The 27,615-nt window shown below is 52.1% G+C and overlaps 1 protein-coding gene across 4 annotated transcripts; it reads right to left on the bottom strand.

The window, feature by feature from the left end:
* On the bottom strand, window positions 1-25,796 carry KBTBD11 (kelch repeat and BTB domain containing 11). Of its 4 annotated transcripts, none has more exons than XM_057537389.1 (2): window positions 25,665-25,796; window positions 1-6,739 (listed from the first exon to the last, which is right to left on the bottom strand). In XM_057537389.1, exon 2 carries the CDS (start codon window positions 5,883-5,885, stop codon window positions 3,969-3,971), a length of 1,917 nt encoding a protein of 638 aa, XP_057393372.1. In that variant the 5' UTR covers window positions 5,886-6,739; window positions 25,665-25,796; the 3' UTR covers window positions 1-3,968. The 4 variants fall into 4 exon arrangements, with proteins under 4 accessions (XP_057393372.1, XP_057393374.1, XP_057393375.1 ...); XM_057537391.1 differs by having other exon boundaries at window positions 25,554-25,670; XM_057537392.1 differs by lacking the exon at window positions 25,665-25,796 and adding an exon at window positions 25,511-25,589.
* Between the last annotated feature and the right edge of the window lie 1,819 nt (window positions 25,797-27,615).

The raw sequence follows: 27,615 nt of genomic DNA, 5'->3' as shown, positions 1-27,615 counted from the left end.
CAGGTTTCAGGAGCACTGGCATCGCCCAGTGATTTATTTCATCTCAGGATAAACAGACGGATGCACAAGGTTTTACGCAATTGGTACCCAGGACCTAGAAACTGAAGCGTTGATCCATAAAGCATCAGCCGGCCTGATCTGTGTCTTCAAGACGCCTGTTTGCCTTTAATACTCGGCCACACTGCAGCACTGCTTACAGCTTTCAAAAGCCTCAGAGGAACTTTCATCTCACATGAGAACACACCTAGGCTTTTATTTCAATTCATCTCAAACCAATTCACCAAGCAGGTACGAAGTGCCCTGCCAGCTCCTGTGGTCCAGGCCCCTTCCTGGAAGGGGGGAAAGTGTAGTGAACGTGGCCGCTGACATACGTTCAGATGCAACCAGAAGATGACACATTCCCATCTTTAGCTCTTATTATCTTCCCATGAATAATGATATTGCAGAGGAAAGGGGAAAATAAGAACACTGATATATTTTTTTAAAACACCAAAATAAAACATTTTGTAAGCTAGGAAAGCATCTAAAATAAAACAGAACACAAAAGAGCACTTCTGTTTACATATCACCCCAGGAAGGTGTTACAACAGATTATGTCCTGAAACCATCTTAACTTCAGGAAAATGCAAAGGACCTCAAAAACATTGCATTTCATTTCAAAATCCTTCACAGGAAGTTACCCAAGAGACCCACAGATCAAACAGCAGCTACCAGAATTACTAAAGTGACACCAGAAATTAACAGGAATGGCGCAGGTGGTTCATTTTAAGTATTTGTAGCAAAACTGAAACAAAGGGAGGAGTTTTAACTAAGTAGCAAAAGAACTTCCATTCTCTTCAAGGAGATTGGTGCTGCCATAGATTCAGAAATCAAGTCACCGAGTTCCAAATCCAGTCCCATAAAGCTGCCAGAGTCCATGCCGGCACTGGGGCTGTTCCCCAAACAGAAGGTAAAAACAGAAAAGAAGTGAAGACGTCTTAACCCCATTCCTTTGGATCCCAAATGAACCTTGATTAACAATACAAAAGTCATTGCTTGTCAGCTAACCAAATGATCAAGCTTTCCCAAATTATAGCCTTTCCCCTTAAAATGCCACCACTCTCTCAAATATCTGGAAATGTCAGTGCGCGTGGGTTTCTTAATTTCATGAGAATTATGGATGCATGTCGTAAATGCACTAGCTTCGTTTGACTCAACTGATCGAAGAGCAGGCATATTTTTGCACTAACTGTTTCTCTAAATAGAGCTGCATACAGACTTAGCACATCACGTTGAATGTGACACGATCCGTCCTCAGAACGGATCAGACCTGGAGGGAAGTCTCAGCCAGGCCTGCCCCTCCCCTAGCTGTCCTACAAACCGAGGATCTTGCATGGGGTGTCTTTTCCATTGGTGTAACTGGTACACCACACTCCTGGCCCTACACCCCAGGTATTGGCCTCCAAAAGCAAATTAAACTGGTCCTCTCAGCATGCCAGGTGCTCTGTTATCTGTTCTCAGTGACATTACTATTAGAAGTGTGGTCTGTAAGGTTCTAAATCCTCTACCCATCCTTAGGCATCCTCGGGCATCTCATCCTGACAAATTCCTGGGACTCCGGGGCCAGCTCCCACAGAAAGTGACGCTATGTCTAGTCCAGGCATTTCTTCATTCAGTTAAAAGATGAAATAATATACAAACACTCCAGCTGGACATGTTATCGTGTGGCTGTCCACACGTGACATCTAACAGGTCTCCCATCGTCTACGGGGAGAGTTTACTTTGGAAGCCCACTTTCAGCGTTTACGTTTTTAAACGGTAAACATCATAGGAATGATTTCTCAAGTAAAATCACAGTGATAGTATCTCACGAGTCTGATACGGAAGGAATGAAAATATTAGCTTGGTTCCATTTCATATAAAAGTTTTACCATAAATAATGAAAGTCTAGAGAAAAATGTACTATCATATGAAATGCTCACGTCTTTAGAAGGACATTATTTGTTTATTTTGGATCTCAATTCTTTTCCTCCTGCCATGTCTCCAGTCTATTCCTACCAAAAGGCCAAAGAAGTCAGGCAATCTGAAGCCTGTTTTTCTTTCCTAAGACGATGGACCAAGTTGCCAAGCATCCTCTCAGGTCAGGAGCAGTCATGGGCAGGCACACAAGTCACCAGAATGCACCAGCTGAAACGGTAAATCCCATGCTCTGGCGCAAGCATGATTCAAGCTATCATTCCTAAACATGCTTAACTGATCACTTTCATAACCACAGACTCTTTAAAAAGCATAACCTATGTCCCACATACCCACTGATCGGCACAGAGAGAGGTAACCTCCCATCACTGGATTCACGAGTAAATCATAGTAATGTACACATGACTTCATCTACTTATGTGCCAATAACTTTCAATGTGTACTTTTCCTATTGTAATAAAAAAAAGTGGATTGGACTCAGAATCCAAATCAGTTGGCCTCTATTTATGAGCGTATACTTTATCCTTAAACTTTTAATAAACAGTAAGCCCTGTCTGTACATATTTGGAAAGTAAAATGTTATAACAAATGAGGAAAGATCAACTGATTTGTTATTAATCCTTGCGCCCTATCAAAGTACTGAATTTCATGTTACTTCTACTACAGTATTTTGGAATTCACAATTAGAAAAGTGTAGTTTACTTGCTAAACTACGTTATAAATGTATGTTATTTCCCCTTATGTGAATATGTTCATTGTCACTCTGCCACAATTTCTTAGACTGATGCTTGTAAAAATGAATTTCCCTCATCAGGATGACAGAATTCATATTTAAAACATCATAAGTAGTGGGATCAACTGTGCCTGCATGTTATTCTTTAGAACTCCCAAAAAGAAAGGATTTTAACCTTCTTTTGCGGGGGGGAATACTACTCTCTTTGAGCCCACTATGAAATATCAAAGTGGCTGACCATACCTGGTGGGCACCAAATGCTCCTTTTAAAGCAGACAAGCATCACGGCCACTGTCAGCTTTTCCTACTGATGACATGCTCTTTGGAAAAGATTCAGTCGCCAAAGATTTAAAACTCAAATAAGAGCAAATCGTTACTACATCACTTAACATGATTATTAACATCTCTTAACTTTAAAATATTAAACCCATCTCAGTTAAGTGGTGAGAAAGACCTGCTCTTGAGGTGTGTGGGCCTTTGACCACATCTGGGCCCCTGTGATGACAGAGGAGGTACTTCCAGTGCTCACTGGACAGATCTTACTGGGAATCAAAGATTTCACCCTTAATACATTCGGAGTGGAGCCAACCGCAAGTTAAGCACATGTGGCAGGAACTTTTAAACTAAGTTAGAAACGGTTTAAAAGCTTTACTTATCAGTTATAATTTTAAACCTCAAGCCGAAAAAAGTATGGCCTTCTTTCAGTCGTTCCACTAATACAGTTCACGTTGGCCTAATCTAGGATCTCAGCTCTGGGAGGTGGCCCCGAGGTCTCCTCTCATGGTGCAGGAAGCAACGGTACCTGGTACTCCACACAACTCAGGTCTGGCCTCCCGGCCACTCCGCGAGTGACACCGAGGACGGTACACCCCGGTACACTCCAGGCCTCACCCACCGCACCCAGAGGCTTCATCTCTCATTCTGTTTCTTTCTCAGGTATTTTGTATCTTATTTGTAAGGTTATCTATCTGCACACATCCTACATCTTGCCATCGACCCCATTAAGCAAAGCAAAGCAAAGCAAAAGGAATGCGGACTAGGAAGCGGGCCTTAATACAGCATCGCAAAAGGTCTTCAAGGCCCCGCGACAAGCTTCTACTTTCTAAGCCTTTAAATGATCCCGCGGGCGGGGCGGGGCCCACCGGGGCCCACCCCCGACTCTCTCCCTCCCCGCCTCCACTCCCCTCGCCCCTTGCAGTTTCCCAGTTGGGACCTCGGCCCACGGGGCGTCCCCTGACCCAGGGCTGCCGAGGGACACGCCCGGGTGACCCGGCCCACCCTACGCGGCGCCCTCCTCGCCTCGGTCTGGTTTCTCCTCCTGCAGGTTGAGCACGAACGGGAAGAGCAGGCCCCGGGCGTCCGCGGGGGCTCGGAGCGACTGAAGCTCGAAGCTGCCTTCGGGGCCCGCGTCGCCGGCGCCGGGCTCGCCGTCCGGGGGCGGCACGAAGCGCCAGGTGCCCGCGCGGCTCACGCAGTAGATGGTACCATCCAGCGCGGCGCAGCGGAAGGGCTGCAGGCCCGACGGCGCGCCCGGGGGCCGCAGGAGCGAGGCGCAGCGGCTCCACTGCTTGGCCAAGCAGTGGTAGCGGAGCACGCTGACCGCCCCCGCAGGCCCGGCCCCCGGCGCATCGCCGCGGCCTCCGCACAGGTCGAAGCGGTAGATGAAGCCGTCCAGGGCCACCATGTCAGCCGAGCGCTCGCGGCTGCTGCTGCAGGGACACTCCTGCCACTCGTCGCGCCGCGGGTCGTACTTGAGCAGGCGGTAGAAGAGGGAGCCCCCGGACACGTAGATCTCGCCGTTGCAGGTGGTGGCCTCGTGCGCCACGGCGAAGGCGCCCCGGGGCAGCGGGGCCACGGCGGCCCAGCGGTCGCCGCGCGGGTCGTAGCGCTCCACGCTGAGCAGGCACTCGCCACCCACGGCGTACAGGTGGCCGTCCAGGGCCAGCAGCTGCAGCTGCGAGCGCGCCTGGCGCAGAGGCCGCACGGCGTTCCACTGGTCGGTGGCCGGGTTGTAGCAGAAGACCCGGTCTGAGGGCCGCGCGCGGCCGTCGGGGCCTGCGGGCCCCACGCCGCCGGCCACGAAGAGGTAGTTGTAGAGCACGCACAGGCCGCAGCCCCGAGCCGGCGCGCCCTCGGGCAGCCGCGTCAGCTCGCGCCACTCGCCGGCCGCCTCGTGGAAGCAGTAGACGGCGGCGTCGCCTCGAACCTCCGCGTCCCCCGACGGGCTCTGCGGCCGGCTGCCTGCGCGCTCCCCGGCCGGGCCGAGCGCGGCGGCCAGAAGACGGGCGCGGCCGGCGCGCAGGCGGCGGCGCAGCAGCAGGTCGCGCTCGGCGCCCGACAGGCGCCCGAAGACGGCGGGCTCGCGCAGCACCTCTAGGTAGTGGTCGCTCATGAAGCGGTAGGCGGCCTCGCGCAGCTCGGCTAGCCGCTGCCGCTTGGCCGCGCTCAGCACCTCGAAGCAGTTGGTCAGGCTCAGCTGCGGCGCCACGGCGTCGGTGGCGCGCTGCGCGGCGCAGGGCAGCTGTAGGCGGCGCGCGCCGGCCACCACGTCGGCCACGTTGTCGGGCCGCACGCCCGCCATGCGCCCGCTGTACGCGTAGGCCAGCAGCAGCCGCAGCGCCGCCCAGCCCACGCCCTGCACCCGCAGCACGTCCCGCGACGCGCGCGCGCGGAAGTAGTCGCTGCGCGCCGCCAGCACCGCCTTGTGCGCCCGCAGCCGGCGGCCCGACACCTCGATGAGCAGGTCGGGCTCCCCGTGCTCCGGCCCGACGCCGGGGGGCACGGGCGCGGGGTCCCCGGGCTCTTCCGGAGACGTGGGCTCCTCGGCCGGTGGGCGCTCTCCGGGGGACGCGGGATCTTCCGGGGACGCGGACTCTTCTGGGGACGTGCGCTCCTCCTCGGGGGACACGGGATCCTCAGGGGACGCGGCGCCCGCGCTGCCGACTTCCCACTGCCTCTGCACCACCCGCCGGCCGCGGCGACAAGAGGGCGGGGAGTCGTCCCCGGAGCTGAAGCACAGGGACGCGCTGAGACTGCAGGGTGTCTGCGCCGGGGACGCAGCGCCCTCCCCCCCGGCCGCGTCCGGCGGCTGCAGGCCGCCCTCTCCCGGAGCCTCGGGAGCGCCGCCCCGGCCCCCGGCCTGGCCGCACGCTCCGTCCCCCGGGTAGAGGACGCAGGGGGCCACCGGGCTCTCCATGCGAGCGCTCGCTCCGGCTGCCGCCCCCGCTCAGCAGCCCGGCATGACTTCGCCCGGACTCGGGCTGCCCAAGGTCGATCGCTCCTCCGGGGCTCCTGGCTTCACACGCTTCTGCTGGCGCGCGATCAGATTTCACTTGTGTCCACACTGGTTTTCAAGCGCACGCAGCTCCCCTCGCGCCCTCCCGCTCTCCTCTCCGGCGAAAGGGGTGTGTCGACTGGAGCGCGCTCCCGGCTGAACTTGTGAACCAGGCAAGGTTCCCGCCGGGCGGCCGTCTGCAGGGGTCTTTGTGGCTCGGTCTCCGCGCCGCGTGGTGATGATCAGTCCGCGGACAGGACCGCCCTGCAGCCGCAGCCGCGGCTCTGTCTGGAGCTCCTGTTCTGCGGAACTGAGCTGTCAGGTGCTCCTAAGGAGCTGGGTCTACCCTTTCTTCCTGAGTCAGTGTTTATCCCTCCACATTCCATCACATCTCTGTCTCCGAGGACCAACGAATCAGAGACGGGCTGCAGTCCACACTTCAGAACACTGACTCTACTGCTGTTTTACAGGGAGCCGCCCCAGGGAGCTTTCTTTTTGTGTGTGACTCCCATGTGCGATTAAGGTTTATGGATGGTCAGCCGGACAATATCTGTGTGTGTCCTGGCATCGGCAGCGCTCCTGATGGGCCTGCCTCGACAATGTTCACCTGGAAGCGGGGAGGGCATGATTCAGTCGCCAGGTGGGTGTTAGGAAGACACAGTTACTGCACACACTAGACCGGCTTTCCTCCTTCATCCATCGGGAGCCTTCCTCTGCGACTTCCTTTGTTGGAATATCAGGTGTTTCCATGTCATGTCACCACGCTCTTTGTGTTCCTGTTTATAGGAGAAACAGACAGAATGTTGGAATTTGCATTTTTCCATAGGGCTATTTTGTGTCAGTGGCATCTACCCCATTTCCCTCCACAATTTTCAGGTTATAGGATTCAGATATGGTGGGAATGGGGATTGTGACTTTTCAGTGCTGGAAAGTTTGGTGAATAAAACATACGGGATTATTTAGATATTAAAAAACTGTTCCTCCCCTGATTTTTGAGGCCTATAAACAAGAGCCCAATTCAGCCATGAGCCTTAAATACATTGGGTTGAACCATACGAAATTGCTGGGTTTTGTGTGTGAATGCAATGGCAGTCAAATATCAGCCACTTCCTAATTTCGACCTAATGAGATGTATATGTAAAATTGAGAGCTTTTAGTGAGAAAGCATGGCCAGCCTATGAAACCTCAGTTTTATTGTGTGACAGTTTTCCTGAAATCTTTTCCAGCCAACTATCTCAAATTCATTTACAACAAATATTTGGAGAAAGGTGCTGTGGACTCTTCTCTGGAGTTGGCCTCAGAGGCTCCAACTCTGGAATCTGTTTGAACTGCTCATTCCTGGCTTTGCACCTCTGAAAAACCGCAGAGAAGCAACTCTCCAAATAGCACACGTGCAGCAAAAGAAAAGCCAAGGCAAAACAAAACAAAACCAAAACAAAAAACAAAATCCACAGAACTACTTGGAAGGCAGATGTGAGCACCTGCAGATGAATTATAAAAAAATAATAAAATATCTTTCCTAATTGGCAAAACCTTCACTGAGACTCCCCAGCCTAGAAGGGGGTCTTAGCACAAGGGGAGGGGCAAGCTGTGCTCTGGTTTTCCTAAGAAGAGGCTGCGGACAAGAGAAACGGACCAAATACATACAGCTCAGATTCGTCATCATTATAGGGTATGTTCACCTCTCAAATGGGATAAAGTGATACTTAACCACGTACCCTCAACCTCTTCTGATTTTCTACTAATCGTACTTAATACTGTTACCTGATCCCTAGAAATGCTCAGGGTTGAGAGAACGGGTGTGTATAAAAATATACGCTTGCCCTGCTCTTCCTGCTACCGTGTTACAAAAAAGGCTTTCCCATTATTCTCAGAAATACAAGTGTCTTAGAGGTGGAGATTCAAGACATTCAATTCTGTCTCTCCCTTCCTCCCCGCCTCTCTGTCTCTCTTCCCCTCCCTCTCTCTTTCTCTGTTTTCCAGAAATCTTTTAACAGTAACCTTTGGGGCATATTCACCAGGTGCAGGGCACTGTCTAGGACATGTGGAAAGGCAGCATGGAGACAGTCGGGACGAGCTGAAACTCTCACCACGGGCATGTGGGTCACGGAGGTGCCACATGTTTACACAGCTGTGCCCCAGCCCGTGATGCTGCTGGGGAGGTCCTGCGTCCACTGAGATGGAAATGCGTTCTGGCCCACAGCGACCGGAATGTGATGACAAACTGGAAAGCTGCACAGATTTTATAAGCAAAGCTTCTGGCCTCTTCCCAAACGCCAGAGGTGCTTTCTTAGTCAGCTGAGTCATTCAAGGGAAAGTCAGATAAAAAGTAAGGTATATACATATCTTTCCCAAATATACATATAAATGTCAGTGTCTGAAATAAAATCAGAGAACTGGCTCTCTTATTTGCTTCATTCTTTTCACACTTTCTCTGTATGATACAGAAGACCTTGGACCTCAGAAAACTAACTAGTTTTTTTTTTCTTTTCTTGGCCAGGAGAAGGGTTTCAGCACTTCCTGGTTCTTTCTCTTGCTTGACTCTCATCGGGATGTGCAGAAGCCCAACCTCTGAGAGTTCTCTTCGTGGAAGCCATCACAGACTCAAAGGAAAGGCAGGGAATAGGACACACTGAAAAGCCTAAGTTTGCAATTCTTATGTTTTCAAAGCTCTACAGAATCTGTTTTTTTTTTTTTTTTAGAGTGGCTCTTTTCCTGATTTAGCTTTTTTTTTTTTTTAATTTATTTATTTATTTTTGGCTGTGTTGGGTCTTCGTTTCTGTGCGAGGGCTTTCTCCAGTTGCGGCGAGCGGGGGCCACTCTTCATCGCGGTGCACGGGCCTCTCCCTGTCGCGGCCTCTCCCGTTGCAGAGCACAGGCTGCAGACGCGCAGGTTCAGTAGTTGTGGCTCACGGGCTTAGTTGCTCTGCGGCATGTGGGATCTTCCCAGACCAGGGCTCGAACCCGTGTCCCCTGCATTGGCAGGCAGATTCTTAACCACTGCGCCACCAGGGAAGCCCACAGAATCTGTTTAAAGCCTGAAAGAATCAGGCTAAGTAGACATTTTGTCGTAGCTACAAGAAGCAAGAGCTGCATGTCCACAGTGAAACAAATATGACCCAGGTAGTCAGTGGTCCAAGCAGGCACGTCCTTGCCAGCTCCCTGTGCACCCCTGGCATGGATCACAGACCAGGCTGGCAGAGCCGGGGGTGGCCCAAGACCTGGGCACAGCCATGTAATCCCATCCAAAGTGTGACAGCTGCTCACCCACTCAGCTGGCTCTCTGCCCCGTGACCAGGTCAGGAGTCCCTGTTCACCCACACAGCCAAGGTGATGCCAAACACCTGAATGTTGTCAGGTGAGACAGGAGACCGTCTGTCACTGTGATGCAGGCGGCAGTGATGCTGGATCCCACGGGCTGGGAGGCCACCCAGCAGGTCCCCTTTCTGAAGGAAGCTTCTGCAGCACGACAGGTCGTGGCCCCCGCCCGCCTGGCAGGGTAGAGGGTCAGCTTCCACAGGAGAAATGAGGAAATTAAGCAGCGGGGCCACTTCCTTTTTCAAATGATGTTAAAGAAAGTCACCATTCGGAGCTGTATCTTTTTTCCCCAGCATGGCCCATTACTGTGATTTGGCCTTAAAATGGGGGAGAAGTCAGCCCATTTTGTGAATAACAGTCCTCTGAGCACCGCAAGTCTGCCAAGACACTTAGGGTCAGATTCTTTGGATTGGAGGTCCGGGATTTGCAAGGGGACGTCCCCCCATGTTGCAGTTGGCTCCAGCATCAGAGTCCCCCTAAGGGGCTCCTGGAGGGCTCTGTGCCAGCACCCACCCTGGTGACGGCAAAATAACTGGAACTCTCCGCCCGACCGAGGCATCGGGCAGGATTTCTTCCCTGAGCACTGCTTCTGGGGTCTGTTACAGTCAGATGAACGGCAGCATCTTTGCCCTGCGTAGCGATGGGAGGGGATCTGTCGGTAGCGGTGTGGGGTGTAGTAACAGGCTCCTTCCTGACTGTAGTGAGAAAATATTTTAACAGGAACAAGTCTGCTTTAAATATAACTTAGGTAGCATTTCCCCCTGAAGGCTATACATTTCTTCTCCACATTGTAAATACCTAAACAGAATTTTTTAGTCTATGAATTTCTTCACTCTCAATTTGAATTTTTTAAAATAAATTTATTTATTTATTTTTATTTGTTTATTTTTGGCTACACTGGGTCTCCGTTGCTGCACGCGGGCTTTCTCTAGTTGCGGCGAGCGGGGGACTACTCTTCATTGTGGCGCACGGGCTTCTCATTGTGGTGGCTTCTCTTGTTGCAGAGCACGGCTCTAGGCATGCGGGCTTCAGTAGCTGTGGCACGTGGGCTCAGTAGTTGTGGCGCACGGGCTTAGTTGCTCTGCGGCACGTGGGATCTTCCCAGACCAGGGCTTGAACCCGTGTCCCCTGCATTGGCAGGCGGATTCTTAACCACTGCGCCACCAGGGAAGCCCAATATGAATTTCTTAAAGAAGATTGTCTATGATTTCCCAAATGTGGACATTATTTTTGTGCTTAAGGTGGGTATCAGGTTATTTAAAATTAAATATGCTTCATTAGAATAATATAGGTTGCTAAAGAGACTCTCCATTTCAAATAACTAGTCAGTTTTTTTTAATATTAATGAACAGACTTAGGAAGTTTATCTAAATGTCTGCAGCACCTATTGTTGTAGCCGATTCCTCCTCGGTGTTCTCCAAGTCACGCCCGACACGTATCTCATCCGTGTGTCCAGCCACACGCCTGTGACAGCAGAGGTCCGGGACCACCACCTGTGCCCTGCCCGCCGCCTGCTTCCCACACACCAGCACGACCTTGTTCACATAGTGAACAGCCAATAACTCCTGGGGTTAATTCACAAAGAAAACCACAAACAGAAGAAACATCATCGAGTCTCATAAACTTGCAGGGAATGTCAGGATATCTGTTTGATCATAGAATGTGTTGATTCCCTTCAGCTGTTCCTACAAATATTGCTGGTTCCTTCTTCCTTGGGCCCAGTTAAAATGAGGTGGCAGTTCTGGGTGCGCAGGGATGCAGGTGGGTGGGAGCGGATGCCTGGGTGGGGGTGGGGAGGGCAGCCAGTGACCTTCACCCCAGCCCTGATTCCCACGTCCTCCGCACTCATCAGTCTGCGGTCTGGCCCTAGCAAGGGCGTCATAGCGGCGTGTCTGGAACACGGAGCCCAACGCTGCCACAAGGAAGCATCGTTCACAAAATAGGTTTTCATTCCTCAGTCATCCTGGGAGCTTGGCCATCTGGCTGCTAAAAGCCGGGTGCCGTGTGGTCTCGGGAGACGCGGAGGGCACAGGGCCCGGGTCCCTGTGTACAAGGCTCTGTACACGCTTTGGCCGAGGAGACACCCACCACCTGGATGAGAGGACCCCCAAGCCGGGTGTAGGCCGTATGTTCCATGAGGTTTGGGGATGGGCGGGGCTGGTGAGCAGCCTGGTGTGTTGAATAATTAAGAGGGGAAGTGACGTCCTTCAGCAGGTCTGGTGACGTTAATCAGAGTCTATTCTGCCAGATTACAACCTATCATTTTTAATCTGCTTTTCATGAAGGACATTTCTAAGACTCAACGGGCTGTAACATAACCTGAATGCACGAGTAATCATGAAACAGCTCACGCCTATTTTGTCTATTTTAGGCACTGCTGTCACGTGTGTTACATCACAGGGACACATGTGACCCTCGCAAGCCACCCTTCTGTGGGGTCGTAGTTTTTAGCCCCGTTTTACCAAAGAGGAAATGAGATGTGAACCAATGTCACCATACAATTAATCAGCTCCACACTTACTAGGTGGCAGAGCCAGACGGGGACCCGCTGTCCGGCCTCAGCGCCCATGCCGCCAAGCACTGGGCCCAATGCTCTGTGCCCTTCTGTCTGTTACCAGTTCTGAGCGTGAAGCACTTGACTTTGCTGCCTCCATGCGCTGGGCTAGTGGACGCCTACGAGACACTCCCATGTCTGGTCCCCTGCCCAGCGCATCCTGGGAGCAGAATTCTGGTGACTCAGGACGCCCCCAGCTCTGAGAGTAAAGCAGACAGAGACACAGAGCAGGTCGTGGCGGGGATGGGCTCCCGCTGGCGCTGTCTGTGTGGGCCTGATTTAGGGGGTAACGGTGGCTGAATCTTCTGGCAGGGCTTCACTGGAGGAAGTAAAATTAGAGAATTTCCTAAAGAGAAGCTTTTACGTAATAGTTATTCTCAAAGTCCAAACTCCTTAGGCTGGTAAATGAGGCATTGAGCCATCTGTTCCCAAGTCTCCGCCGCCCTCATCTCTCCCTCCTCTGCCCAGAAGTCCTCTCCATCCTTCGCACAAGCACAGAACTGCTGCCACGCCCCGGTAAAGCCTGTGTGGGTGTGTCCGTGCATGTAAACCCCATGTAGGTGTATCTGTGTGTAAACCCCATGTAGGTGTATCTGTGTGTACAAACCCTACAGAGGTGTATCTGTGTGTACAAATCCTACAGAGGTGCATCTGTGTATAAACCCTACACAGGTGTATCTGTGTGTAAAGCCTACACAGGTGTAGCTGTATGTACACCCCATGTAGGTGTACCTGTGTATGTAACCCCTACACAGGTGTATCTGTGTGTAAACCCTACACAGCTGTATCTGTGCACGTAACCCCCGCGTAGGTACATCTGCGTATGCATTCCCACCTCAGGGTCTCTGCCCGCACAATCCCTGCCACCCAGAGCCACCTCTCCTCCTTTGAGCCAGAATTCTTGCTCATTCCCAGGCCCCCAGGGACCTGCCGTCACAGACACTGCCTTCCTCACTTCCCAGGTCAGCAACTGTGCAGTCCATGTCTGCACGGAATGTCTCATTTCAGCACCTCATATGCACGTGTGTCATCCTCCATGAGAATGTGGATTCACGACAGGGAGATGCGTTAATCGTTCTAACCTTGGCACAGGGATGGGCTCTGCCAGAGCCACCAGAAAAGGCTTGATGGATGGTGAGTGAATGAATGTTAACCAGAGAACCTAGAAAAAACAGCTCTGAAAACATCCAGATAAAAATCCATATCATAGCAAGTTCTTGCACTACATACAATGACATGATACAGCGCTCACAAAGAAAAGTTTCTTCAAAAGGGATCAGTGTTTGTGGACGTTGGGTCAGAGACAGGTTTTTACTGACTTCTATCTAGCTATGCCCAGTTTCTGTATTTCCTGAAACGAATATACACTGGCTCACAGTCAAAAAGGGTAGTGGGATTAAGTCACAGGGTTGCTCTAGCCCAGCCCACACCCCACCTTCCCAGCGCCTGGTCCCGAGAGCACGGCCCCAGGACAGGTCCTCCCGCTGAAGGGTGATGCAGGAGAAAGGCTTTGGCCCGGTGGGTGGGTCAGGGAGCTGAAATCAAGGGAAAGCTTGTCCTCGGGAGAAGAAAGTGAAGCCAACACAGAGCAAAATCTAGAAAGAGAGAGAGTGTCCTGGGTGAGTCACCCCCAGCCAGGGCTTGTGATGTCTGTGAGCTAATAAGTCTGTTTCTGGCTTCAGCGAACAGTGGGATTCGTGTCCCTGGAAACTGAAATAACTCTGACTGTAAACAAGAACCCAACTTGCTGGGTCTCCGTGGGGATTAGACGCGCGTTTGTAAAGAGCTTCGCCCCGCACAGGCCCCAGCTCCTCGTAGCCACGCACCGTGAGGTACCGACCCGGACAACGCCGGTCCCGGCTCACGGAAAGCCCCACCAGGACGGAGTACACAGCCCTGTAGCCTGTACCCAGAGCAGCTCCCAGGCCGCACGGCAATTTTCCATTTTGTCCTCATGACCCACATATGAGGACGGGTGGATTGCCATGATCCATGGCAATTGGATTACCATGAGGAATTGCCATGATCCTGATTCCAGACACGAGAAAATGCTGGAGGCCCAGAAACGCTACGTTACTCATCTCAAAAGACCAAACGAAGTTAGCAGCAGACCAAAACCAGAGAGCACTTTTCCCCTCTTTCCCCGTCTCTGGGCATTTTACACGAGGCCTCAGAAAAGATGCCTGCGGCTTGTACCCGTTCACTAAGTCAGCGGCCACGTGGGTTCACAGGCCCCACTTCTCACTGCTCGGGAGTTTCAGAAGTTTGGTGGCAACTGTGAGTGTCTCTGTGCCCTTAGCCGTTACCCATGGCAAGCTGTCTGGGGGAAGAGGAAGCCCAGGGCAGAGAGATGAAATTGACATTAATCCAGCGGGACAACTGGGTCATGAAAATCTGAATAGCTTCACTGTTCTCCTTCCTTCATCAGATCATGGGTCTTTGTTGTTAATTCAAGAGATGCAAGCAGCGTTAGAGCTTCATGACTCACAAGACAGCCCTTTGCTGGTGATGTAGTAACACACCTGAAGTCACCACGCTTTAAAGCAGGGGGACATGGGGGCATTGCTGCCGCACTCAGGGAAGCGTGTGCCTTCAACCGCCACCTAACGTGACATCACACAGACGGGCCCCGCCTCAGTCCCAGCTACGACACAGCCCTGTGCTCCCTGAAGCCAAGACCCTGAAGAACTGAAAGGAAAATGGATGAGGGTAAACCTGTGCATTCACTCAAAAGGGGGGCTCCAAGTTACTTGAGTGCAAATTATGCCCTACGTTCCGGACGTGCCTTCAGGGAGCAAACCCAGAATATTCTGCAAGAGAAGCACCTGCCTTTGCTTGTGGCTCGAGGTTCGGGAGTTGTTGACAAGCGCAGAGTGTGAACACTGAGATCCCACACAGAATCACAGAGACTCTGCAAAAGAGGCACCTGGACTGCAATCCTCCCTGGAAATTTCTAGCTATGAGACCCAATTCTGAGCAGTATTTGGGTAACCTTAACTCTTTTAAAATAAGTCTGTTGTGTGCGTCCACTGAAGTCAGAGGTGAACGTCCCAGCAGTGACGCAAAGCTGGAGCCAGAAGTGAGAGACTGCTTGGGCCAAACACACACACACTTTCCCCAAGTCTTCAATCTGTTCAAGTCCCACCAACACTGAGAAATAATTAACAATACACAGTCATTTGCTCATTCACTGAGTGGATGTATGCTGAACACCTACAGTGTCCCAGGAGGTGCCCTGGGTCCTAGAAAGTAGCAGGAACTGAACAGACTTGGCCGAGGCCCCCATGGAGCTCCCAGCGTAGGGAAGAAGACAAACATAAGCCATTACTATACGAATTCTAGAGCAAGTACAAACCACGGCAGGAAACATAAACAAGGATCCGAGAAGTAGTGATGGATAGACCTGATTTCTACTTGGGATCAGGTAAGACTCCTCTGAGAGCAAGAGGGAGGCACACACAGGGCGGGTGGAAGAGAGAACAGACACCTTGCAGTGGAAACAAGCTTGACCAGTTCCAGAAGCTGAAGAGGCGGGGTGCAGCCAGGAGCCCCAGGGTCAGAGGACCGGGCCCCTCCGTGGCGCCCTGGCATCTTAATGACAACGGGAATCCTCTGATGGCTTCAAAGAAGTGAATATGATCAGTCTTGTGTTTTAGAAAGAGTGCTTTGTGTCCTTTTGTACAAAAAGATTGATTAAGCTACTTTTAGACTGATTTTCTATCACTGCCCAAACAACCACACATATTAAAATGGATGAACTAAATCTACATGTATCAATGTGCATAAATTTCAGAAACATAATTTTGAATTTTTGAAGGTCTGCCATTTGCAGAAAGATACAGTATAATACAATTTACATACATTTAAACATGAAAAAAATACTATATGTCATTCATGGAAGTGTGAAAAGGACAGGTGTGAATTCCGGTGCAGTGGTTACTTCTGAGCAGGACGGGAGGGAGGGTTGTCTACCTGCTCTGTATCACTTGGCTTCCTGAAGATTTAAAGCATAAACAGCAAGATGAGAACATGTGTTGTCTCACTGGGATACATGAATATTTTTATTGCATTGTTTACAGTGTTTGAGTATTTTATAATTTACCACTTAAAAATGTTTTTCCATATGTTTAATCAGTACTTATCAATTAAATAGTCAATCTGGCCTGCTACTGACCCTCATGGAAGCCACACAATCTGAAGCATAATTAAGTAAAGTCACTCACTAGGTAAGAAGATTCCTAAGTCACTGTATTCTTAGTGCTGGAGTAGGTATTCGTATGTTTAAAGTTCCAGTCAAATTGAAATATGGGGAAGTTAAATAAAAACTCACATTTTATAATTTTTAAAGCTCTAAGCTCTTGGTTTGATAACAGAGAGACTTGTCCGAAATCACACGCCTATTACTGGCCGGTTAGAACCCAGATTTCTCTCCTGTTAATCTCACTTGTTTATTTACCATTATTGGCGTAAATGGAAAGACAGAAACCCCTCTCTCTGTGGTCTGTCCTGCTTTGCTCTAGTTAAGATGTAATGACAAGAGTCCCTGCCTTGCCCTCCTACTGCACCTGCGTCCTCAGGCTTTTCAGAAACGATGCTGTTGACCTAGTACATCCCCCTCCGGCTCAGCGGGTCCTGGGAAAGGGCCTGAGTCTCGCACGGAAACCGCAGCCGAGCAGAACCACCTTCTGATCGGATGTCCGGAGAGGAGTAGCATGGTGGGGAGATTACAGGGAGAGGAATTTATCCAAATGCAACACGTGCTCTCTGTCCTCAAAGCAACGAGGGTGGCTCAATGGGACAAGAAGGCAGATGAAATGCTAGCTCACCTGTTTCTGAAGCAGAAATCAAGACGGATGTTCTGACGAGTGTGAGTTCACCCACGTGAGCCTCAAGAGAGGCCGTTTCCCATCAGGCCAGTCCTGACACAGCCAGGAATGAGTGGATGCAAAGACAAAATATTTACATTATCTTGAGATTGAATCCGAGGAAACGATGTTATTAGCCTGCTGCCTTTGCAAACTCTTTTAACATCTGACTCAAAAGAGTTTACAGATGAAGGTTGCCAACATCTTGATTTTTATTGCATTTTCCCCCTAAATTGTGGGTTTGGGGTGAATGGCTGCAGTGGGTTCAAGGTGAGAGAGATCACTTCAGTCTCAGAAAGATGAGTATTTTGGAAAACGGCGCTCCACCCTGGCAAATGCCACAGTAGGTCAGGCATGTGAAGACTCTGGGGGGCTTTGCGGGCGGGCCGTCCAGTGCAGGGGGCGCGGGTTTGCTCCCTGGTCCGGGAGCTAAGATCCCACATGCCGCGGAGCCAAAAAAACCAAAACATACAACAGACGCAACTCTGTAACAAATTCAACAAATATTTTAAAAATGGTCCACATCCAAAAAAGAAATCTTAAAAAAAAAAAAAAAACAAAAACAAAACTCTGAGGCTGTGACTCCTGTGTGTGACGCTGGCACCGAGAGCCCCCACCCCCCCACCAGACAGCATCTCACCACAGTCTGTCCGTCCGGGGTCCGTAATTCCACGAGGAGGCGGCCGCTCCCCGAGTGCAAAAGGCAGCTGTAAAGCAGCACAGCGGGGCTGGGGGGATGGTGTCTGCATTCCTGGTCACAGCACAGCTTCCCCCCCACCCCACCCCCGGAGCACCTGCTCAGAGCACCCTCACCAGGAGATGTGGGCTCCGCCGCGTCAGCAGCTCAGCCGGGGGCCCCAGGCCACACAACCCATGTTCCTTCCGGGGGCCGGGCCCTCTCAGGCCATGCATCCTGCCGGCTTCCTTCTCTTTGGGGGTCTCTGGCGGGCAGCTCTGCCCCTCACAGCCCAGCCCCTGGTGACCAGGCTCTGGAAAGGGCTGTAAGTTTTAGAGAATCTTCCACAGACACCGGAACGGGCCCTTTCAGAGCCTGAGGACACGACATCATCAAGCTGCAACACCGACCCACCTTCACCCACAAGCTTATGACCTTCCAGAAGCCGTGCAGGCGGCTCTGTTCTGCTCTTGGCCCACAGCCCTCAGGGGACAGGAGACGGTCTGACCCCTCGACAAAACCCAGCCTCATCCAGAACATCACGATGTCCAGCAACTGGGACCAAAGCGCCGCTGTGGACAATCAGAGAGGCCTCCGGAGGCTTGAAGACAAGGATACTGTTCAGAGCCGTCTTACTAGGAAAACAGTGGAATGATCATCAAGGAATATGACCAGCAAATCGCACTATATTCGTATGTAGTCAGTAGAAATCCCGCTCTTGGCGGAGGGATAAATTAGGAGTTTGGGATTGACATATACACACTACTATGTATAAAATAGATAAATGACAAGGACCTACTGTATAGCACAGGGAACTATATTCAACATCTTGTAATAACCTATAAGGGAAAAGAATCTGAAAAAGAATATATATATATATATATATATATGTATGTGTAACTGAATCACTTTGCTGTATACCTGAAACTAACACAACATTGTAAATCCACTATACTTCAATAAAAAATAAATTTAAAAAAATTTATACACCCCGCCCAAAACACACACAAACACACACAATAGGGGAAAAAAGACAATGAGAATAATACCAAAAAGTTTAAAAGGCATGTTGATAGTGAGAATTATGAGTGACTTTTTTTTTCATAATTCTTGGTATCTTCAAATTGTCTATTATGAATATGTATACTTTTAGAATCAGAAAAATTATGTGTATACACATCTCTCTCTATAGATGTGTATGTGTATATATATACAAGAATGTGTACGTGTGTATATGTACATTTACATCTCTGTGTGCACGTGTATGTGTGTGCATCCCTGTGTGTGCATAAAATAAAATGACTCAAGTTTTGGTTGGACCCCAAGAAAGAATACTTGGTAGAAAAATATGGTCAAATGAAAGCTTTCTTATAATATCCAGGCTTTTAGGCACAGAACTATGAAATGAAGGATCCATTTTGTTAAATCCCCGGCCTGATTTAGGTTGTAGGTTTGAAGAAAAAAAATGTTGACACTGAAGACGTGCTGTATCTCAGAATTTCCAAGGGTTTGACGTCCCAGAATCCTTCCCCAAACTGGGAACGTTGCAGTTGAGAGATGGCAGAGCACCTGGTCCAGCCCTTCCCTGTGTTTCACACACACAGGAAGAAACAGAGACCAGAGAGGGTGAGCCACTTGCCCAGGGGCACACAGCTCATAAGTGCTGTGCTAAATTAGAAGCCACACCCTAAGACCCCTGCCCGCTTCACTCCCTGCACTATCTCAACTCCAGAAACCTAAACACACTGAGAACAAGTCCAAGACCCAGTGATTTTCATAATTTCTACAAATCCCATGACACCGCACAAGGCGCGGTTTCTGGGGTTGATGTCACAGAGCTGAGAGCTCCGGTGTTTCTTTGCCTTTGCTGGTGAAATGACCAGACAGAAGGACCTGGGAAGATCTGGCCGCCTGTGCACCTCGTCCCGGGGCTGCCGGGACTCCACAGCAGCGACAAGTGCCTGTGAGTTCACAGCCTGAGTGACCAGGCCCCGAGGCCTCCCCCCCCCACCTGGGCCACGTCGAAGCCACACGAGGTCAGCTGGATTAAAAGCCCCTGTGCAAAAGCGTAAAAGTCTTCTCAGAGCCTGTAATGCTGACCAAGAGGGGGCAGGTGCCTACAGTTCATTTCAAAGTTTCACGCAGGTATTCCACCTCATTTGGCACATAACTGGGCCTACGTCTTCCATCTCAATGTTTCTCCTCAAAATATCAAACACTTCACAATAAGTAGTAAGAACGGTTGCACAAGAAAGGAATCAAGGTGCTGTCTGTTTGACATAAAAGAAATGAAGACATTTTTTCTTTATATCTTGACTTCTACATCAAGATGATTATCTACATGGATAAAAGTACTTAGTCTTATTTCCTACTCAGTCAATCAGTGATCTCCATGCACTCGAAAGACAGGAGTTGGCGCAGGTGAGAGCCTTGTGCAAACTGACGGGATCGATACACAGCAGAGCTGTGACATAAGCTGAGGACTGGATCTGCTGCCCATCATGTTTCTATTCCCTGTGTCACCCCGGTGACTCGACTCTGCACTGACCAAAGGACCAGGGAGGGTGAGACTTCTCCCCTCACACAAGGTCCCCTGCACTCAGAGCCCAGAAGTGCCCGGCCTTTGGGAGACACAGACCTCGACATCTAGGGACCTGGGCCTCGTGGGAGGGCGGGCTGAGGGCCGCACGCAGAGCTGCCGGGTGGGTAGCACAGGCCCCGAGGAGCCACCACGGCCCCCTGACCACTGCCAGCCAGGAGGAAGGAGCTAGAGGGCAGGGGAGGCTGGAGAGTGCAGGACGCAGCACATCCTTTCCAAGGTGACCCCTCGATCCAGCCCACCCGCATGCTCTTCTCACGGGTGATGATGGCTCCCCGGACGCCTGCATATGCGCCCCGGTCTCTGGATCCTAAACACTGGCGATGATGGTGAGGTGAGGCTGTGTTGAAAACAGCAATAATACAGATTCCTCTCTTAGGACCCAGACCTCGGATGCCCGGTGCCAACGTGTAAGAAGTGCGGGGACACCAGATGCCCGGCTGGAGGGAGCACGGGGAGAGGTCACGGAGACACCGTGCTGGGCGCCGGGCCCCGCCCCGCTGCCCTCGTGCTCCCAGCCGGGCTGCAGACGTGCGTGGGTGCCTCCAGATAATCCATTTGAGCTTCCCCGCCAGACCTGCCCAGATTGCAGGTTTATAGGCCAAGCAACTCTGTTGTTTTGAGCCAGTATGTTTGGGCTGGTCGTTATGCACCCGCCTGGACGGGGCTGCCACCAGAGCAGAACCCGCAGCAAGCTCAGCGGTCCCAGCTGGGCAGCAGGCAGCCAGTGGGCAGATGCCTCTGGGCTCTGAAGCAGTTGCCAGCGGGGCTCTGAGGACAGGTGGATGGGGTTCCTGGACATGGCTCTGGAGGGCTGGGCTCAGCAGCACCGTGGCCTCGTGATGCTGGAGACGGAGGATGCGCTGGGTGGGCTGGATGATACTGGAGGAGACTTCCAGGCAGGGCCCGGGTGACCCTACTGAGCTCTGTCCCTGTGACTTGATGAGATGAGAGAGCAGAGCTGAAGAAGGAAGGGTTCCGTTTTCAAGTGCGATTTGGAGGAAATATAAAGGCACCAGGCCCCACTGGGTTGGAAGATAAAGCTCTTCTCTTTCCCAGCCCTTCCGATATTGTCAAATGAAGATGGGGCCTCAGAGCGAAGATTAATCCAGGTGGCACAATCAGATCCCCTGTTAAGACCTCATAAATATCTGAGGGGGCACTAGACAGAGGCCCTGGAGGTCCAAGGTAGAGAAAGGACTTCTGTGGATTTGTGGATGTAGCTTTTGTCTAGTGGCTTGAATCCCAACAGATCCATAGAAAACCCACAACGTTTTTAAGGTAATTGTACAGGAAGAGATACTGCCAACTTGGACTAAATGGAACAGATCAGCACAAAGAGAAACCAGGAAACAGGCTGAGAACACCACTCAGCTGCAAACACCAGGCATTTCTTATGAAAAAAGAAGGATGACTCAGAGGGCAGAACCAAGAATCCAGAAGGCAGAGCCAAGAGCACTGTAGATCACTCCCAGGAATAGGAACCCAGCCAACTCGTGCCTGACTGCACTGCAGGGCTGTCACGGGCCAGACGTCACCGTGTACCTCCATCCCCGTCTGAACAGGACAGTTGCGATGGTTAATTTTATGTGTCAGCTTGGTTGGGCCACAGGACCCAGGTGTTTGGTCAAATACCAGCCTAGACGTTGCTGTGAAGGTATTTTTAGATGGGATTAATATTCACATCAGTAGACTTGGAATAAATAGTTCACTCTCCGCAGTGTCTGATAAGACTTGCTTCCTGGTTCATAGACAGCATCTTCTCCCTGTGTCCTCACGTGGAGGAAGGGGAGAGGGAGCTCTCGGGAGTCTGTGTTATGAGGGCACTGATCCCATCATGGGGTTCCACCCTCATGCCTCATCACCTCCCAAAGCCCCCCCTTCCTAATACCATCACCAGGGGATTAAGACTCAACATGTGAATTTGGAGAAGACAGACGTTTAGTCCACGGCAGGCACTAAGTTTGTGGGGTTGGTCATTAGACAACCACGCCACCTGGAATGAGCGTCCTGTTACCCGTGCTGTGGACTACAGCCCAGGGCACTGGGAAGCTACTGGCCGTCCAACATCACAATATCTGTGTCTTTAAACGACCACCCTGACGACTGTATGAGGAACCGATCAAGGGGGAAGGGCAGCTGTGTGAAGCCCACCTGGAACCACTGCAGTGGGGGCGGGAGGTGACGGTGGCTCAGACAAAGGCAGCAGACTTGGCATCTGTACCAAGGTCCTCATGATCAAGACTTTCCAGGCAACGGTGCTAACAGCATCCAACAGCAGCACGGTGGTTACCGGCTAACAAGACGTTCTGTCCGCAACATCCCACGGAATGGGGAGCCCTTTGTGATTCAGTACATCTCAGTTCTGTAAAATTAACCCACGTCCTACTCCATCAAGGCCTAGAGAGCAAAGCTCCATCAATTTACATAGAGGAAATGCCACAATTAATTAGGAATAAAAATTACACTAAGTTACAAATCTATGACATGGTCTAGGTGCCCCTCCCGGCCTTCCTTCCGTCCTCTACTGGGCCGGGCTCCTCTGAGCACCATCTCCCCTGGGACGTCCCCTGCCGTCCTCCTTTGCCAGGCCTCCTCATCCTTCAGACCCCAACTCAAAATCCCTTCATCAGATGCTTTCATAGGGGTTTATTCCTTTCCTTCAGGCCACTTGTCTGCTTGTTATTACACATGAATTAACATGATTATATTTTTAATGCCTTTCACCTTACTGGAACCTAAGCTGCAGGGGGTGGGGGGTGAGGACCAGTGCCTGTTTTAGATGCCATGGCATTCCCAGCACCTAGAACTGTGCCTGACCTGGGGTAGACATTCGATAAATGTTTGTGAAAGAAAGAAACTGGCTTTTAATCGGTCAAATATTGCAGAAGACCTGCAATGGCTTCAATTTCCAAGGCACTGTTTAATATTTGTTCTAGCAGGAGTTGGGTTGTTGGCAAAAGGCAAACTCCTGGAAGTTTCTGCTGTATTCCAAAAGTCATTGCTCATTGTTAACTATGTCCCAAAGAGATGCAGGTGCCAACACTATACTTTTAGCATAATTACAATAAATTCAAGAGAAAAACCGAAATCAAGGCCACGGTGGAGACACTAATCCCTTGAACTCCTGAGAAAAGCAGATTTGCCCTGAGTCACCAGGGGAAGATGTGCAAAATGACGGGGCTGGTTTCTGGTCTGCACGCTGACGGCCTCTTGGGGCACCTCTGAGGCCAACCCCACATCTGTCCTCCTGGGTCACGAAGCCTTGGAGGTAGGGAGGCCGAGGGGCATTACAGCTGCCTAAGTAATTCCAGCTTCACTGCAGAGCTATGATTATGGACAATTTATGCTGTCGGCGTTTAGAAGAAAACTAAAATAGGATCCCAGATGGAGGCCCCACAGCACAGAGGGCCCCCCAGTTTGAGTACAGGGACAAAAGTGGACTAAAAAGAGGCCTCCTGCCTTCCCGCTGCCAATGTGGCTACTTGTATCAGAACATATGGAAATGAAATCAAGCGCTGGCGACTGCCAGGAAAGATGTTCAGAGATGAGGTTCCAGATCTTTCTGTTCTGCCAGGGCTGGAGCCAGCAGCAGGCAAAGTCCTCTGCAGGTGAAGGAGGGGCCGCCCTAAGGAATGCGCAGACACTAGGACAGCAAGATGACCACACAAAGCCAGGCTGCCCCAACAGCTCAGTCCTGATCTAGGATGGACACTTAACTGTTTTCTCCCCTCCTCCCAAGCCCAAGACTGCCTTAAATCCTGTAAGCAAAATCTTTGAGCTATTTTCATTGTGTTCTAATTATATTATCAGCAATGCCTGTGCAATTGACATTAAAAGCTGGAAAGACTTTCTTTCTTTAAAATTTTGCTTTGTTAGGCCCCAAAGGGAGAGTTGTAACGCCAGTTACCAGAAATGTGCATTCCCTGGGCTGTCCCTGGGCAAATCTGAGTGCGATGGAGAGCTCCCTTCTGCATTTCATGGGTGGGGACGGAGGAGGATTCCAACAATAGGACCCTATTAGCTGGGGATAAAAGGCCAAAGGGTAACATGGGCATCCATTACGGGTCCTAATTAGAGGCTGCGTAACTGCTGGTAGATGAGGATCGGAGGGAGACGACAACAGGCCAGGCACACAGTGAACTGGCCCCTCCACTGAGAGCAGCGCAGGGGCTTAAAAACCTGGCCGTAAAGCGCCTTCAGTGCTTTGAGCGAAATAAAGCTTATTACATTGATTTGTTTTTTTTCTTTCCCTTAGAATAGATGTGAGGGTGGGTGGAGACAGAGGATGTGGTTCTGTAGGAACCGAAGAACTGGTAGAATTTTTTAAAACCTTCCTTCTTTAACGTTACAGGCGCAGCCCCCCGCGGGAGGCTGGGGTCCCCCAGCACGAGCGCGGGTCGGGGGTGGGAGGCTTGCCGCGGAAATTCATGTAACCTCCCCTCCGGCCGTGTCAGCCGGTTCCACGCAGTCTTTATTTAAATGTTGCTCCTTTTCGTACCCCCTCGCCCCCGCGCCATCATGCTGTCAGGCACGTTCAAACCTGAGCGACAAGCACTGCTGGTGGGCCGTCTGGTCGGTCAGTGGGGCAAAGGCTCCGTGAAAAGAAAGCACGCGCTGTGCACCAGCCCCCAGCACCCCACAATCCCGGCAGCATAAGCAGGGGGCCCTGGGGTTCGCGGGGCTCCCGGCCGGCAGGCATCGGAAGAGAAAGCGAGAGGTGCCTCCGCATCTTCCTCCCCTCCCCCGGGGACCAGGTCCGGGAGGGACCTCCCACCCGCTTCCTGTGGCCCCGCGGGATGGACGCTCCAGAGACAGCGCGGCCCGGCCATGACCGTCCGCGAGGCAGGCCCGGGCAGCCCGGCACCGAGCCCAGGCACCCCTCGGAAGGGGGAAGCGGCCGGGCATGCCATCCTACTGCGTGGCCGCGAGCCCGGGCCGCCTGCCCAAGGAGCGCTCAGCCTGGGCAGCGGGGCGCGGGCGCGGGCGCGGGCGCGGGGTGCGGCTCCTCCCCGCTGGGCTCCGGGCCGCTCCGCCCCCGGGTTGGCTCCGGCTGGGCTGGGCGCGCGGAGGCGCGACTGGCGGCGGAAAGGACAGTGGCCACGCCGCCCCCGGGGCTGGGTCCTCGGAGGCGGTCACCGCGGGCGCAGCGCGGGGGCTGGCCGTCACCCGCTTCCGGCAGGAGCGCCCTAGGGAGTCCGCGCGCCGCGGCCCCCTCCTCCACGCGGCGCCCGGGAGCCGGACGGAGGTCCGCCCACCCCGTTCCCCACACCCCCGCAGCGAGCGGGGCCACCCCCGGCCGCCGCCCCACGCCCCGGCGGCCACCCCCGTCCCGACCAGCGCCCACCCACCCCGGGACCCCCGCCCGCTTATCCTCCGCCTGCTGGGGCGTCTCGCCGCTGCCTCCCCCGCTCGGGGCCCACCCCTACCTCTCAGCTCTGCGCCTCGCCCTCCACCCCGGCGCCCACCCGAGCCCGGGACCCGGAACCCTCGCCGGGGTCTCCAACGCGCATGCGCGGGGCTCTTCCCGCGCACCTGTGAGAACGCCCGGTGGCGGGGACGGCTGCCTTCCGCGCACCTGTGCGAGCGCCCGCGGGTTCCCGAGCATCTTCCCGCGCGGCCAGACCCGGCCCGACGAGTGCCCCCTGCGCCCCTGGCCCGCCTTGGCGGCAGCGGGCCCGGCACTCACCGCGTCCGTGGAGGCCGCGCCGGGAGCCCCGCCGCTCCGAGCAGCGCGCCGAGGCGGGGACGCGGGGACGTGGGAGGGCGGCCGCAGCCCCCGGCAGGGCGCGCAGGCTCCGGGCTGGAGCGCGCCGGCGCGGCCCCGAGTCCAGGTCAGCCCGCCCCGCGCCCTCCGCTCGCTTAACCCTTTCCAGGCGCAGGGAGGTCACGCGGACACCCGGCTCGAGGCGGGGGAGCGGCGCCCACCGCAGGCGCATCCCTGCGCGCACGGGAGGGGCGCGGGCTGGCGCTGGACCCTGCGGCACCTCATAGATGCTGAGCTTTAATCCAGCAACTCCCCCAACAAGGAGCGAGGAACAGGTTACCGCCAGCGCTCTAGGATTTGCCAGCTCTCTTTTGTGTCCTAGTCCCCCCTCAAAAAAAAAAAACCATGAAATAATGTAATTTAGTGTTTACGATTTGGAAAATTAGGGACGATGCATTGTTGAAATATTTAGTGGTTAAGAAAACTGCCTACATCCTTACAGACTCCGAATAAAAAGGAAAACATTCAGAACACCCAAGTAGAGGAAGCACTGAAACTTGTTCTTGTATCTGGAGACGTGGCCCCCACCAGCTCCGGGTCCCTGCAGCGGGATCGGGGCGCAGGGCGACGAGGGACCGCCCGAACCTCGAGCCACGGTGAGAAGCAAGATCCCCAAGGACCTGACAGCAGAGAGGGACGAAGTGCCCTCCGACCTGGGCTGCTTTCTGTTTCTGCGCGCAGCTGCTTCCTGCCGGGTCAGCTCTAGTTAAGACTGGACCCCTGACGGTAAATGCTATTTTTAAAGGTTTCGTGAACAAATGATTAAATTTCCATAAGCACAGAGAGCCTGAGCCTTTACTTCCTTTTCTTTTTAAAAACTTTGCCTTCAACAGTCTCTGCCAGTTAAATGTTATGGGCCCTTCGGTTTTCAGTACCAGAGTTAATACCCTGAGAACATCCTTAAAAAACATCTTTGTTTACTTGCTAAGTAGAACACATCAAGATTTGGGTTAAAGGAAGCAGAAACTGAGCAAACTATTGGGAAATAACTTGTTTAAATGATCAGTTAGGGACTTCCCTGGCAGTCCAGTGGTTAAGACTCCGCCCTTCCAATGCAGAGGGCACGGGTTCCATCCCTGATGGGGGAATGAAGATCCCACATGCTGGGTGGCCAAATAAATAAATAAAGTTTAAAAAAATACATCAGTTAACTCTAGCGGAAGCAGACCTTTTGGAGGCTGAAATAATTCCCATCATGTGCCATTTTTATTTTACCCATTGTATGTCAGAAATATTTTAGAATCTACTGGGATATTTTCAATGCATCTCTGTTTACCTTTTTACATGGAGACCGCATGTAACCAGCTTACCCTACACCATGATTTAAAGATGTCTGGAGGGGAGTTTAAATGCATTTCCCCAGCACCCCTGCCATCTTTTCAAGAGATACATTGCGCTGACCCACAGCATCAGGGCTTCATCTGGCCTCCCCGCCCACCTTTGTGGATAAGCCTCCAGTGACCACCCAGCTTTCCCCAGTCACAGGTGCTGTCCCCACAGAGGTCCTGGTCTGTCCTCTCCACCACTCTGCCAGCTTCCAGAGATCTGCTAATAAGTCATATTTAACTTCTCTTCCCACTGGATTTTACAGTGCTTGGCATATACTAGGTTCTCAATAAATATTTATTGAAGGAATGAAAAAAAGTAAATGAATTAACTTAAAACATCCATGCAACCTCTACACCATCTAGTAGAGGAGTGTGGGGAACCCCATTTATTTTCAGACTTTAGATGTTTTATTTTTAAAACTGCACTCTGGCCCCAATATGGTCAATGGAAATTGCAGAGGAACATGACATTTAATTAGGAGTTCATTCAAATGCCAGGGACCTCTAGATTTCCTGAAATTGAAGCTGGGGTATAAAAATGTCAA

This window comes from Balaenoptera acutorostrata, chromosome 21 (assembly GCF_949987535.1).
Source record: "Balaenoptera acutorostrata chromosome 21, mBalAcu1.1, whole genome shotgun sequence".
In the NCBI taxonomy this organism is placed as follows: Eukaryota; Metazoa; Chordata; class Mammalia; order Artiodactyla; family Balaenopteridae; genus Balaenoptera; species Balaenoptera acutorostrata.
The sequence above is the reverse complement of the archived record's forward strand: the minus strand, read 5'-3'. Positions and strand labels throughout refer to the sequence as shown.

Excerpts from the sequence above, each read along its gene's own strand:
- KBTBD11 (XM_057537389.1), bottom strand. The coding sequence starts at position 5,885 with ATGGAGAGCCCGGTGGCCCCCTGCGTCCTCTACCCGGGGGACGGAGCG.